Source organism: Podarcis filfolensis (genome assembly GCF_964270895.1).
Source record: "Podarcis filfolensis genome assembly, chromosome: 2".
Taxonomy (NCBI): domain Eukaryota; kingdom Metazoa; phylum Chordata; class Lepidosauria; order Squamata; family Lacertidae; genus Podarcis; species Podarcis filfolensis.
In genome coordinates this window covers 81,239,376-81,254,548 of record NC_139605.1, presented here as the reverse complement: position 1 = coordinate 81,254,548, position 15,173 = coordinate 81,239,376, and the positions used below count along the sequence as shown (strand labels likewise).

At 48.7% G+C, this 15,173-nt stretch overlaps 1 protein-coding gene across 1 annotated transcript; it reads left to right on the top strand.

Moving 5' to 3' along the window:
* Positions 1–430: 430 nt before the first annotated feature.
* Positions 431–8,777, top strand: SAMD1 (sterile alpha motif domain containing 1). The gene is made up of 5 exons (XM_083594771.1): positions 431–1,280; positions 2,982–3,360; positions 3,824–3,914; positions 5,259–5,367; positions 6,650–8,777. Exons 1-5 carry the CDS (start codon positions 537–539, stop codon positions 6,806–6,808), a joined length of 1,482 nt encoding a protein of 493 aa, XP_083450897.1. The 5' UTR covers positions 431–536; the 3' UTR covers positions 6,809–8,777.
* The last annotated feature ends 6,396 nt before the right edge of the window (positions 8,778–15,173 follow it).

Here is a 15,173-nt window from a genome sequence, read left to right as displayed (position 1 = left end):
TGGGCAAATGAAGACGGGCGTTTGAGAGGAAAGCTAAGCGTTGCAGGCTGAGGGGAAAACTTCTAGTCCACTTTCCGCTGAAATCCGCCGCTGAAACTCCTGCTGCTATAAATGGAACAGCCAGCGAGTTTTTGTTTTTTTTAAAAAAAGAATTATGTACTCGCCGGATTCCTGCTGTTGACTTCTGCCGGAGGCGGCCAGAGAGCGCCCTTTCCAGCCGGCGCGGCCGCTAAGGGGACGCTGCGAATTCTCCTGCTCCACCTTAAGCCGCCAAGTGTAGGGAGGCTACGGGAGGCAACAGCGCCTCCTTAAGCGGCTGCGGGTCCCGCTCGGGCGGTGGTGGAGGCGGCGGCGCGTGCGGCTGGGGGAAGGGGAGGGAGGAGCTCGCGCTGCCCGGACCAGCCCGCGCGCCGCCGCTTCCAGCAGCAGCAGCGCCTGCCGGGCGGAGGGTCTAGTTGGCGCCGCGCGGGCAAGAGCTGAGGCCAAGGCGGAGCGGCGCACGGGGGCAGCGAAGCCCCGGGGGAGGCGGCAACACCATGGCCGGGCCCCCGCCGCCGCCCCCGGGCCAGGAGGCGCCGCGCTACCAGGAGTGGATCTTGGACACCATCGACTCGCTGCGCTCGCGCAAGGCGCGCCCGGACCTGGAGCGCATCTGCCGCATGGTGCGCCGGCGGCACGGCCCGGAGCCGGAGCGCACCCGCGCCGAGCTGGAGAAGCTCATCCAGCAGCGCGCCGTGCTCCGCGTCAGCTACAAGGGAAGCATCTCGTACCGCAACGCTGCGCGGGTCCAGCCGCCTCGGCGAGGCGGAACGCCCGCCGCCAGCCCCGCGGCCCCGCAGCGGCCGGCCCGCACTTCCCCGCCCAGCGCTCCCGCCGCCGCCGCCGCCGCCACCGCGACGCCCCGGTCCTCCCAGCGTGCAGCGCCCCGCGCGGAGCCAGCCGCGCCGCCGCCGCCACCACCTCCGCCGCCACCGCCGCAGCCGCCGCCTCCTCGTCGGACCGGCCGGGAGCGACCGCCGCCGCCTGCCCCCGCCCCGGAGGAGCCCTCCCCCGTCAGCCTGCGAGAGATTGTGCGCTACTTGGGCGGCGACGGCGCCGCGCCGGGGGGCGGCCGAGTGACTCGAGGCCGAGCGCAGGGGCTGCTCCAAGAGGAGCGGCTGGAGAGGACCCGCTTGGGTGGCGGCGGGGGCGGGAGCGGCAGCGGCAACAGCGTCGCCTTGCCCAGGGCGGAGAGAGGCGCGCAGGCCCGGGCGCCCAGCGCCAGGGCTTACAGGAACAAGGTGAGGGGCTGCCGCGGCGCGCGCGGGGGGAGGGGTGGGGGCGGGGCGGCGGGGGCGCACGGGCTGAGGGGAACAGGTGAGCTTCCCCAGGACGGAAACGGACCTAGCGGAGGAGTGCGCGCGCAGGGGGCGCCCGAATACTGGGCGCGGGGGGGGGAGCGGAGGGGCGGGCGCCGGAGAGGAGCCGCTTTCGGGGAGGCCAGACGGCGCCCAGCCCCCCGAATGTTGTCAGCGGGCGCTCGCGCAGGTGTGCGTGTGTCTGGGAGGAAGAGTTATGGGCAGCGCCCAATCAAATCGCTTTGGCATGGGAGGGGGCGCCACGATTGGTGCCTGGGCTTCGACGGGGCGACATTCTCCCGTGCAGTTCCGAAGTATTGTGGGAAGGTGAGCGGAAAGGCCGCCACTGGATGGCACAACTCCGCCTGGTCCGCGGGGAACTTGCGGGGCCGAGTTGGGGAGCGGGTAAGAACCACCCCCGGGCGTGCGGAGGGGCTCCGCTCACCTGCGCGCGTGGCCCTCCGGTGACATTTGTGCGGCGTTGAGGATGCACGTCGGGCCCTGGACAGTGGCCCCTTCTCCGACCTCGGCCCCCCCCCCGCCAAACTCAGGCCGTGCCAGGCTCCGTATAAACACAGAACAAAGAGTCAGTTTGTGCTTGACCTAAAGGGTTCTGTAACCTCCAATAAGGTCGGGAGGTGGTGGGAGTAGTAAGGCAGCGAATGCAAACGGGGAGCGGAGGGGGGAGCAGAAAAGGAGAAATCATGTGGTGTTGGTCAGGAGGGTGACCAGCTCTGGAATGTAACCCAATCCAGTAAGGATCAGAGCAATTATCAAGGGTAGAATACAATTACAGTCCAGTAAAAAGAAGCCCCTTTTGGTTCTCTCTTATTTTTGGCAAGTTTTCTGCTACAAGGATGGCAATAGATTTCCATAAATCTAGGCGGATCCGCCCAACAAAGCCAAGTGGAGGGATGGTGTGGCTGAAGTTTGATTCCATCTCTTCTTGGATTAGAAGGCTCCTGCTGTGTTTCAAAAAGCCTCTGAGCATTTTGCGGTAGTATTGGAGCAACACCACTGGTTCCAAGTACAGTGGTACCTCGGGTTAAGTACTTAATTCGTTCCGGAGGTCCGTACTTAACTTGAAACTGTTCTTAACCTGAAGCACCACTTTAGTTAATGGGGCATGCTGCGCCACCGGAGCACAATTTCTGTTCTCATCTTGAAGCAAAGTTCTTAACCTGAAGCACTATTTCTGGGTTAGCGGAGTCTGTAACCTGAAGCGTATGTAACCCAAGGTACCACTGTACAGTAACTCATTTTGAACGAATAGGGGAAACCAAAGCAGGATTACAAGAAAGGGCTCTGAGTAAAATTACATTGTAACCTGGAAGTAGATTGGGTTAGTTGTCAAAGTGTGCAGTCCTGTTTACGTGTAGACAGAAGCAACAGCCACAGAGGTCAATGGTACTTAACTCCCAGGAAAGTTGGCATAGGATTTAGCAAAAGTCCACAATCCCATACACCCTTAGCCTGGCAGTAAGCAACATTAACAACAATTGCGTGCAGGACAGTACTGTAAAGTCAATAAAAGTGAAACAAGGAACTTGAGGCACCAACATTGAGTAAGCCTGGAGAGTTAGATACAGGGATGATTAGTCTGGGGCCTGGATTTGTAAATATATATGTATTTTATGTTTGCAGAAGGCAGGTGAGGAGGTCAAAGGTGAAGAAGAAGAAGAGGAGGAAGAAGAAGAAGAGGATGAAGCCTCCACCATGTCTGAAGGTTCAGAGGTGGCACAAGATTATGAGGCCAGCAACTACAGCAGACCTGGGATAGGCCAGGTGAACGGGGACTGTAAGGACAGCAAGCACGGTGGGAAAGAGATCCCACCCAGCAGTGCCCTCACCAGAGACCTGCGCTCCCTCGAGGAGCAGCCCTTGAACAAAGGATCAGAGCGTCCCCACCATGAAGGAAATGAGCAATGTCATACAAAGGCCTCTTGGCCTGGAGAAAGTGCCTGTCACCATCTGGGGGGCAGCAAGAAAGATGGCAGCGCCTATCAGCAGCCAGACAGAGCAGGTATAGGGTGGGCGAGAGGGAGTGGCAGAGGGCGGGGGGAGTAGTTGGCTAAGCTTGACTTTTCTTGGGAGACCCAGGCCCTAGAGGGATATGGTAAAAGATCCTAATGGAGGAACCATTGGAGATGGTGATAAGATTATTGCACAGGTTTTTCAAGTGTAAATAGACCCCTGGCGTCATTGTGCAACTCACTATTGAGAATTATGCCTAGGAGCCCTAGGCCAGGTCAGTGGTATTATGGGTGGACGAGAAGCGGGTGGTCGGATTGTGGGAAGGTGGCTTTGGCTCTCAGGTGTTTGTGCCATGGGAATTAAAACTGGCTTCTTGTTCTCTGCCTCAAAAGGGCTCCAGGCACACACACAAATTCATTCACCAGCTAGTTAAAGCCTCGTTGCTTTGTAAGAGAACCAGGCCGATTCCCATTTGTGTGTTTTTTTTCTCCCTCTCTCTTACTTTCTCCCAGTGTCACCAGCTGTTGCAGGTACTGAGCCCTCTGTGCCCTCATCCCCTGGGAGACCTGGCATCCAGGCAGATGGGAGACCCTTCAGCTGCACGTAAGTTTTGAGTGGGCACCGAAAACCCATTTGTCTAATGACAGCTAGTTCACCTATGACCCTCTGTAAGGAGAGAACACTTGAGTCCCCTGCCATCAGTGCCACTGCCTATTTAGAAAAGGACCAGACAAGACGTCTTCAGCAGTGAGTAAAGGCTGACTGCATCTAGAAGGGCTTTCATCTGGGTAAGCTTGCCCCTCATTCTACCCTGGTGCTTATGGAAATGAGGGAGGAGCTGTAGCTGCTGCCTCACCCCAGCTGGTTCTTAAGAGAAGGAAAAGCAGCAGCACTTAGCTTTTGCACACTCTGGGAAATGAAGCTGCTGTCAGAGTGAATGAGGGGCTGCTGAGGTGGTGGCAGTAGAGGAGGAAGCAGTAAGTTAGTCCTGCAAGTTTCTTCAGCTGCCTCCCTCCTTCATTGGAGGAAATGAGTTGCTGCTGCCCTTCAGATTCCGAAGCAGGCACACTGGGGTTGAAATACTTAGACGTCCTCATTAGGCTGCTTTGCACATTGCCATATTTGTGTGACTGTGATGCCATATTGGTGCCTGTTAATGGGGGCCTTCCCTTCCTGTTTGCTGGGATAGGCTTCCTGTTAGCCTGGCCTCTGTCGCCCATGTTCTGGGAACCTCCAAGATAGACTGCTGGAATGCACTGTCTATAGAGCTGCCTTGGGAAACTGTTCAGAAGCTGCAGTTCGTATAGAATGCAGCTGCTTGATTGCTGCCTGGGACTGGGTGTTAGGATCATATTTTGCCTGTGCTATGTGGCTGTGCTGGCTTCCAATCCATTAGTGGGTCCTGTTCAAAGGGAACTTGAAGGGCCATCTGTCTCCAGATATGCCTCACTGACTGAGGTGAGGTGGGTGGCAACCAGAGAAGGTTTGTTTTTGCTGGTAAATCCCCAGCAAGTGATGGAACATCTTCTGCCCAAAGATGTTTCCCTGACAAGATGCTATTTTTCCTTTCAGCTCCAAGCAGGTGTTGTTTTTATTTACCCAAGCTTTTGAGATGAAGTTCTTGCTCTCTGTCATTTTGTGGCATTTGACTTTATTATTCACATTTTGTTTTACTCTTGTAACCCCTCCCCTTCCCGCAGTATATTTGAAGTGTGGTTTAAAAATACACATAATAAATTACTGGGGTGGGGTTTGGGTGGCCCCGTACAGAAAAACTTGTCTCTTGCTCAAGTTGGGTTCTTTTTATGATCTGTCCCCCCTCCCATTCTGGATCCATGCATGCACTCTCTTCTTTTTAACTCCTGGTGAGAAGTCCTCATTGTGGAGCAGGAGGCCACTGGATGCCTGGGGTATGAATTCTCTTTTCTCTCTCTCTCCTCCTTGTAGCTCAGTGAAGGAGAAGCCTTCTGACCCAGTGGAATGGACTGTGAGTGATGTTGTGGATTATTTCACAGAAGCTGGTTTTGCTGAGCAAGCATCTGCCTTTCAAGAACAGGTGAGAACCTTGGGATACCAAGTGAAAGATTTGGGGATTAATGCTCAAGCGGAACTCTTAGTGAAATAGAAGGCCCTGAATGGCATGGGCACTGAATGTTTAACAGGGTAGGGACTTGCATGTATGCACACTTGGTTCCTAGTTGCTTAGGGGCTCTTTGTCGAATGTAAAACACGAGCCAGGGTGCATATGATTGTACATCAAAGCAGCAGTCACCGTGGGGTTTTCTTGCGTGCTAAAAAACCTGCCTTGCAAATAACAGAGGTGCTTGCCAATGATTAGAGATCTGTTTCAGTTATCCATATTGCCCCCCCCCACCAGTGCTTCCGACTGGCTATTCGCTTCAGGAAAAATAAAGTTACTAGGGCTCAGCAATCCTATTTGAATGTGTGTTTATGTTCATAGGAAGCATCCAGAGTGTTCTCCCACATATGTCTTCCCCATCCCTCTCTGCCTCTTCCCCTTAGCATGGGATTTGGCTCTGTCAGCCCTCTCTCCTCTTGTAATCAAGGCTCTCTGCCTGGTCCAATTACAGCTGTCAATGGCACCAACCAAGGCCAAAGTCAGGCTTCCCTCTTCAGGGATCTGCACCTAGAAGCATCCCACCTTGTGAGCTGGATGCTGTCTATGGACATCTGCGCCTTCAAGCCACCTTTCCATAGGCCCTGTTGCGACCTAAGCTCAACAGAGAGTGGTGTCATCATGCTTCCTATGCGCTGTGTTCAATAGAAAAGACTGAAAAATACTCTTGTGACTATTTCAAAATATGAAATTCTGCCTAGGATGGGCATTTCCTGGTGACTTGTGTTCATAGCTGTCAACGTTTCCCTTTTTTTAAGGGAAATTCCCTTATTCCGAATAGGATTCCTCACAAGTAAAGGGAAAAGTTGACAGCTATGCTTGTGTTGGAGGCAATGGGTTGATGGCCAGGTGTTAAACCAGTGGCATGAATCGTAATTGATAATGCTTAAATATGTGTTAAAAGAATGGGGAAGGGCTAAGCATTCAAGATAGGCAAAAAAATGTGCATAAATTCAATCCTATCCATTCCGCAACCTGGAAGCTCATCTAGATTTATGGAACACTTCCCTTCTATCCTCTGGTTCACTGAGGAGGGGTATTCCTTCTTAATACAGATCTCTACTATTGCTTTCTTAAAAGTAGTGTGTGTGTGTGTGTGTGTGTGTGTGTGTGTGTGTGTTCTATATTCCGTCTCTTAATGGGGGGAGTCCCTGTGCCCTAAATGCCCTGATGTTTTGTGCCTCTGTTGCTCCCGCTGCAGGAGATTGATGGGAAGTCTCTTCTGCTGATGCAGCGCACCGATGTCCTGACCGGCCTCTCCATCCGCCTGGGGCCTGCTCTCAAGATCTACGAGTACCACATCAAGGTGCTGCAGCAGTGCCACTTTGAGGAGGACGAGGGCGACTCCTTCATGGGCTGAGGAGGACGGGTGCAGCTCGCGAAGGGTGTGGAGAGCTTGGGTGGGGAGAAGTGAACGGGGACTCTGCCAACCGCTACTGTCTCAAGTCATTTCAGCCTTTCTCTGCCTCCATGAAAACAAAGAGAAGCAGCTGTGTGGGAAGGGGAAGAAGGACTTTGGCCAGATTTTTGTGAAAATGGTGGGGAGGACAGAAATGATGATCCAGGCTTTGCGGCTTCTCTACCCTGATTGTCCAGAGATAGGAAAGACAGGGAGGGAGGGCTGCAAAAAAAATATCCCACCCTTCTCCCAACCTGTCTTTGTTACTTACCCCAGCATTTTACTTACCATAGTGCATTGTCTGTTCTTGGGAAAGGGTGGAAAGATGTGGTTTTTGTTCCTCTTCCCAGCCGCAGTTTAATTGAGATAATTTGTGCTTCAGCATCCCCCCTTTCCCCTTCCCCTTTACCACCACCACAACAGCAACTTGATGGTCCTACCTGCTCCCCCTCCCTTTGTTGCTGTTCTCAAGAAGACAAAGATAGAGCCTGCTGAAGGTGTCAGGAGGTTTTAATCAAATATCTTTTTATTCTCTTTTCTGTTTGGGTAGGCTTTTCTTCCAGTTTTCATGGTCGTTGCCCAGAGTCAACTGCTTTTTATTATTTCTTTCTTCCCATTTTTTAAAAAAATATAAATATTTAAACTGGAAAAAAACCAATTGGTTTAGTATTCCCAGACTTGTTAGCCTTCTGGAAGGGGTATTGGATCACCTAAAATGAACATGTGTCTAAAGGACAAAAGTATGTGTAAAAAGAGGTGGAAGTCCTAAGTTCTGCTCTCTTTTTCTCTCCTTTTTTATTTGAGGGTGGTGATGTCACCTAGTGGCGTTGCTAATCGGTTTATGGGATGTATTCTGACTAGTCCAGGGATGGGAGCAGAACTCTGGAGTTCTGGCTCAATTTTCAATGATATAATCAACTGGGGTAAAAAAGTGCGGTAACATTTGCACATCACCAGGAAGTCTAAAATGAAACACTTAGGGTTTAGGGAAGGTCTCTTTGCAGTGGCAGAGGCAAATGACTTGTTGTCTGTGTATATTCACAACCAGGTGGTTTAGCTGGTGCTTCTATAGCAGATAATATAAGTGGAGCAAACACTTTGGGGACTGAAAAGAGCAAGGAAAGGAAATGGTCCGCAGCCCTGTTCTCAGTTATGAAAAATGGGGTGGTGGTTTTTGTTGCCTTAAGAAAGGATCTCCTCTTGTTAAAGCAGGCCAAGCCCGCAAAGGTATACTGTAAAGGCAAGAGGAGGTGGTAAAAAAGACTACAGTGAAATTGGCTCTTTGTGCACATCAAATGGAGAGGATCTAGCTATGGCACACAACACAAAATCTGAGCTTTCTTGGTGATTTTTCAGGGCACACCTCTTGAGTACCCCAGTTGCTTAGTAAGTATCTGTTTCACAAAACAGTTTGAAACTTGTTTCACTGTCATGGCTTTCTGTAAAGAACTGCAGGAATGGAAACCTTTTGGTGAGGCTGCTGAGAACTCTTTTGTAGTATCTTAGACCCTTTTACAGAACGACACTTCCTAGAATTTGTTGTTTTAGAGCCGTGGCAGATGAGGGTTGAAACTGGTTTAAATTTGGAATGTAGACAGGCCCTTAGTACAGTTTGAGGATCAGTGGATAGACAGTAGCTACCCTGTTTAGTTGTGACTCAGAAACAAAGAAGCGTACGTAGCTCGAGACACAACCTAACATGCATGCCTAGAGGAATGCACAGCTAGACAGGAGCACACTGAATTTATGTTCTCAAAATTTTATTTGGAACCATGAGGGCTAGAAACCTATTGTTTGAACTTTGAAAGCAGAGGTTCTCAATGTTGTAGCACAAAAGTGCCTCAGGGGCTTACATACCGGCTGCATGTTGCCCCCTATTGCACTAGACCCTACTATTTTGTCCAGAGCTGGGAATAAAAAAACAACAAGATTTTTGGGTTCTAATATGTATTCTGTTTATTGGCCACCAGTTGTCAAAAGAGCTGCCATAGGAGGTGAAATGCTTTAGGAACCAATTTAGATGACTCAACAGTGGGAGTGATTTTTCCAACTCTTTGTGCTGTCCTTTTGGGAACAGAGTAGGGCTACAGAATTGGGCTGCCCCTTTACTTCATTGTTATTGACACTGGCCAGGGTGGAAAGAGGAGAGGACATTAATAATCCACAGTGGGAAGGTGTAGATTGGAGTGGACAAAGCCAAGCAAGGCTGTTGCAGCGCAGTGTTCTGAAAATTCCTCTGTGAGGCTTGGATGGGACAAGGTTGTGTTGCCTGTCAGTGCAGAGGGTAGTTCAAGTAAGAGACAAGACGGAAACGGGCTTCAGGATCCTAACTTCCTAGATATACTGTAGTACAGTTTAAGGGCTGATATACATGACCATGTGCTGATGAAAACACAGATAAGGTGTTGGCTGGTTGTGTGGTTTTTTTAAAAAACAGATTTGTGCTTTGGGATCTAGGCTTGAGCTGGTTGGCAATGGGCCCAGGTTGTAACATACAGGTTTTGGAAATTTGTGCAGGGGGAATGGCCTTGGCTAAGGCTGTGCTGAGGTGTGAACCGGACTTGTGTTCACTAATTCAACACCTACAAAATCCAAAGGCGAAGTTTCCTTAGTAAAGGTGGACACAACATATTGCACAGTATTTTATGTTGATCTAGGCTAATCTAGTGACCGGAAGTGAAACACTTAAAGGCTAGGAATTAATTTGGACCATTCTAATGAGGAGAAATGGTATTTTAATCCTACAGCTGGTCAAATAAGTGCTCCATCACTTTGGGTGGGTGACTCTCAGTTCCAACGAAGTTTCATCTCAACCTTTATTTGAAATCTAGTTTGGATGTGAAGCTGAAACCGGAGGTTTGGGATGGACTGGGCTGAGGAATCACATGCACCCAATTCAGTGTGAGACTTCGCACCTGACGCCCTCAGAGCTTTCCAAACTTTTCATGTTGGCGACACACTTTTTAGACATGCATCATTTCGTGACACAGTAATTCAGTTTTGCTAGCAAACAGGAGGTTAAACTAACCCCTTTCCAGCACCGGGAGGAGAGCGGGGAGCATTTGCACGACACACCTACACACTAAGGTGTCACTACACAGAGTTTGGAAAGCTCTGCTCTACCTGAATTGAATACATAACAGTTACTTAACCTATTCAGAGACTGAATCACAGACATTTCCCTAAACTTGCTTAAAATCCTTATTTCAATCATGGTGCAGGGGTGGTCTAGCACCCAATGTTGCTGCAGAAGCAGTGTCACAGGTGGTGAAAAGCGAATGGGGGTGCAGGGAGTGGGAAATATTCTAGGGCCATTTCACCAACTAGGCCTCTGGCAAAGTGGTCATTCCTCAAACTGCTGATCAGTGATGCCTTGGGTGTATGGTTGAAATATCAAGGAAATGCTTGATATTTCATGGGCTTCTCCTTGGAAATGGTGATGCAATCTAAGCCCACATACCCACCTGAAAGAAGTGGACGGAGGATAATTAAGAAAATACATGCTTCTAACGGACTTTGCAGCTTTCCTATTAATTCTTCAGATTTCCCTCTGAATAAGTGATTGCAACTAGCATTTGCTGATGAACATGGGATGGAACTGTCCAACTTTGGGACTACAAGTGGTTGAGTTATAAGTACGTATGCCTCTGGATGTCCTCTGTTCTGTTTCCAAATGTGCTGCCTTGACTTAAAATGGATGGAGGACCTGTGGCCCTCCAGAAGTTGGACTTCCAGCCAGCATGGCCAGGAATGATGGAAGCCGTAATGCAGCACCAGCATCTTAGGCCCTACAGATGCTCTTACACTCTGAGGATCCTTAGGCTGTAGTTCTATACCTGCTTACCTTGGGATAAGCTCAGTCGAAGTGAGTAGAACCTACAGCTGAGTACAGGATTGTTAGCTACTTTCAGCACTATGTGCCATTTAAATTGAGATTAACCCAAAAGCAGCTGGGTTGTCAACGATGAACATCCCTACAGAACAAATTCATTCAGGGCTGGCATACTAGAGGTGTCAATGTTTGTGGTGCTTACAGCCAGAAGTTGATCTTTTAAAACAATAACGTGCTGCTCCTGTTTAGCTATGAGTATTTAACCTAATGGCTAATGGTGGGACCTGATGCATTGTCCTGCAGCATACACACACACAAAAAGGCAACTAAAGCAATTAAGCATCTGAAATACTTTGAGGAAAGGCCAAAATACTTGAAGCTTTATAATTAAATGGAGGAGGGGAGGTATGAACTGTGTGTGTTGTGGCAAGAGTCCATCTCTTCCCTACATACAGGCCATGCTTCTGCCCCTGACAAACAGACCAAGGACAGATTTTTTTAAAAAAACTATGCTTTGTCAGATAGCTGATGGAAGGCTGTCGTATGACGTGATGGCCACTGGCTCCAGTGCAGGGTCTAGCACTAGCTGTTTGCTATGATAAACTAAATGGACACACCTGATTCAGAGGCAGTCTACCTCGGACAGCCAGCTGGCAGTCTAGCCACTTTCAAAAACAGGATGCTGAAGTGGATGAACTCTGTCTGAGGCCACGGAAGTCTTTATGTTCCTCATTCTGACTTCAATGTACCTTTGGGAGTAGATAATAAATTAGGATTGATTCCCCCCTCCCCCAAGATGATTTACAATGAAAGCAACAGCTCTGTGCCTGATAACTGTGTGCAAGGGAAGATTCTGCTTCAGTAGAAAATAGTAAAGGACTTTGAATTCCCATTGTGCTGATCCTTCGTTGCTTTCAACTTGGTAGCCACTGTAGGGAGTTCCAGATTAGGTCACTGTCGAGTTCACAATTATTAATCCGTTCTTCCTGAGAAGTGATTGCATACTGCGCTTTGTGCTGGACTTCAGTAACATAACTGCATATTGAGGATGGGAAAGGGGTGAGGGAAGATCAGAGGCTTTTGGTTTAAAGGATAATAACTCCTGGCTCCCATAAGAGGGTCCATTTGATCAATCCACTACGCTTCCATCTGTTTATAAGATGCTGAACTGGACTTTTTGCATGGCAAGCAACCGTAACAGGACTCCAAGCCTGTGTTCCTTGGAACAAAATAATAGTTTGTGTGGGTCTTGGGAATGGCAAAAATGCAAAAAAAACCAAAAAAAGAACTAAGCCTGGGGGAAATCCTGCTACAACCTATTTTTTTAGGGTAAGGTATAGGGGGCCCAGCTGCACAAATACAAATTATGGAAAGTAGGCTATGATAGACACCTTACAAATAGAACTGCATACTTGGTACAGCATTTTTTATTTTTTATAGTATTGGTTTGGATGTAGGTAGGTTGGAGAATCTGCACAGGAACTCAAGGGAAAATATATGCTGCTAGGACACTTTTGAGACCGCTTAGTGTGCCATTCCAACATGTCACTCAGAGCACACTCATTGGAATTAATGCCTGTGACTAAGATTGGTTGATAAATTTCAATGGGCGGGATTTACCTAACCAGCCCCTCAGCAGAAGCACCGCGCAAGCTTCCCCCTGCACACCTTGTCACACCCCAAAATTGGTTATTTTAGCAAGGTGTGTGCACATCAGAAGAACTCCCAGAATAGTACACAGGAGGAGAGGGAAATGATTCTATCCAAACAGCTGGAAGAGTGATGTTGACTTCCACCAAATATTTCCTGAGTAAAAGCCTGAGGGTGCCACTTAAGTCATTGGGACTTAAAAGGTAAACACGCATCCCTTTACGTCATTTTGCTACAGCAAATCATTCTGTGAACTACAGCAGGAACAGTTGCGAGCTCTTAAATAAAAGTCTCTCCTTTCAGTACGCAAACTGCAGCTGCACCTGTCAGCCAAGCTTTAAGGTACAGGGGCTAGAGATGAATGCGTTGGTGTTGCCCACTGTGTGCAGACTGCATCTTTTAAAGCCCATCCATATCCTTTTGATGACATAATAGACACAGCAGAACTGTGCCAGCAGCTTCTACTTTGTAGTTTTACTTGAGCACACAGAAGAACCGGCTAACCATCATTGCCAACAACCAATTTTGTTGTGGTTACAATAATAGAGCGTTCCATTAGCAGAAGGAAGATGCCACCTGTCCCATGCTTCATAAGGGTAGGCGAAGAGTACAGAGCTAGCAGTTCAAATGGTTAAATCTCTTATCCAGGCCTGAACTGGTACCTAATTTTGAAGCAATTTGCACCCATCATGCAGGACCCCAAACCATTGTCCAGTATATGCAAGTCTTTTAAATGTACACTGCAAATGTAGAATTTGGAGCTGGATACAGGATTCAGGCCTGACATGGAACTGCATTGCAGCATGTCATCTAAGGAAGCAGTCTAGGCACCAATATTAAGGTGAAGTTGCTAGGGAAATAGTTTTAGGGAAGATGAAGAAAGCAATTCACCACAAGCGCAAAATTGTATTGGAACTGAAACCTATTTTGAGGAAATAAATATATTACATCCTGAACATATAAGCCCCCCCCCATTTTGAAACATGGACACAACAGCGGAAACTCAAGTTCATCTTTATTTTAAGAAACTAAGAAAAATCTATCATAATTTATTACCAACAATGTGCTACATTACAAAAGCAGTCACACACATACAAACTTCAGGAGGGGGGCGGGAAACCACACACCTTGTTACAGTTAATAAGGCTCCATTTCCAATGATATCACTACACAAAGCTACAGTTCCATCGAGTTGTAAGAGATACTCCCCAAACCCTGCATTCAAGGCACCTGTAGCTGCATGGACAAGAGTTACCAAGAGGAAAACCATTTCTGAAGGCATGGAAGAGAAGGACCATATTGCCATGCAATGATAGGTCTCACAGTTGGGCTACTTCCGCCATAGCAATTTGTAATGCCTGGGCACTTTCAGCCCCACAAGCAAGGCGGGGCTATCCAACATGGCCACCTTGTCCCTACCTAGAAAACAAGCTTCTCCATCTCATGTAACATTTTCCTAGCAGCACTAATCTCTCAAGGTAATTGACTCAAGAATCCTAAATTCTGCCATCTCCATTGTAGCAGGCAGAAATGGAGGAAAGTAACGCCTCAAAGGCATTTCTACCTCTGCACTGCTCAAGAGTTTCTCTAGCAAGTGGTCCTGTGCTATGTGCCCAAGTATGCAGAGGTGAAGGAGAATTTATTTAATTCTTTAAATCCCTGTGATGGGACATGGGTGTCCCACAACTGGCATGTGGGGTACAGGCAGTAATTTTGTTCCACTTAATACCAGCAAATGCTAGGAGGCCTTTACTAGAAAAAAAAGATGCAATGTTTCATCGCCATTAAAGTCTGTTACAGCAGAGTCCCACAGTAAAAAGTGTCAATTGCATTTGTCCATCATCAAAGAAAGGAAGTCCCTGGGCATGGCACAGCTATCCCTGCAAAGCACCACAGGAAACCTGCAGGTTGCTACTGTTGTGCCAATACTGAGACAGGATAGCACAGGCATCGGCATTGCAATCTTGTCCACTTCTCTATACTGCTGAACTTTGGGTTCAAGCTCCCAGGAAGAAGACACCCTGTACCAAACAATTCCCAAGCAGAATAATAACCAAAGAGATTCTCATCATCCTTTTCTCCTGTACAGGGTACAGATGTCTATGTAAAAAAACCCAAGTTGATGGGCACTTAGATGGCAAACCACATACCAGCACAAGCCCTCCCACCAAACACACACACTTTGAAACCTGGGGCATGACCCGCTCCTGAGAAGTACAGAAATGCCTAAAGACAGAGCAGTTCCTCCTCACTTGTAGATGCTCCCCCCCCTTATGTCATTGGAGGGGCAATTTCATGTGTTGCTCTTTCAGGGGGAAGAGGTAGAAACGCCTTTCTCCCAAGAGCAAGCAGTTTGCTTTAGAAGGGTTCCCTGTATCTGTAGTCAGCTATGAGAAATGAGGCATTTGAACACTTTCTGCCAACCTAGGAAAGGTCTGCCAGCCTTTGTAACCATTAATTGCCAATAAATCCATGTGGAACTCCAAGGCCACATCAGTAGCTGTATCAGACAGTTGCTTATCTACGGCTGGGGACAGCCCCCAGCCAAGTAGAGAAAGTATTGCTATGTCAACCAAAAGCAGAGGGGTGTGGTTCCCCCCCCCCAGCACTTACCAGGCGAAGCTGCACAGGACTATCTCAAGTGTAGAAGCTGCCCCATATCACTGAAGACCCAAACAAAATGTAGAGGGGGTCCAGTGAGCTAAAAGCAGCTCAAAAGTGAATTTGCACTTTCTGGCAAGTGGCAAAAACAGTGGCTAAGCTACGGTAAAAGCCAATACAGTGGTACCTCGGGTTACATATGCTTCAGGTTACAGACTCCGCTAACCCAAAAATATTACCTCG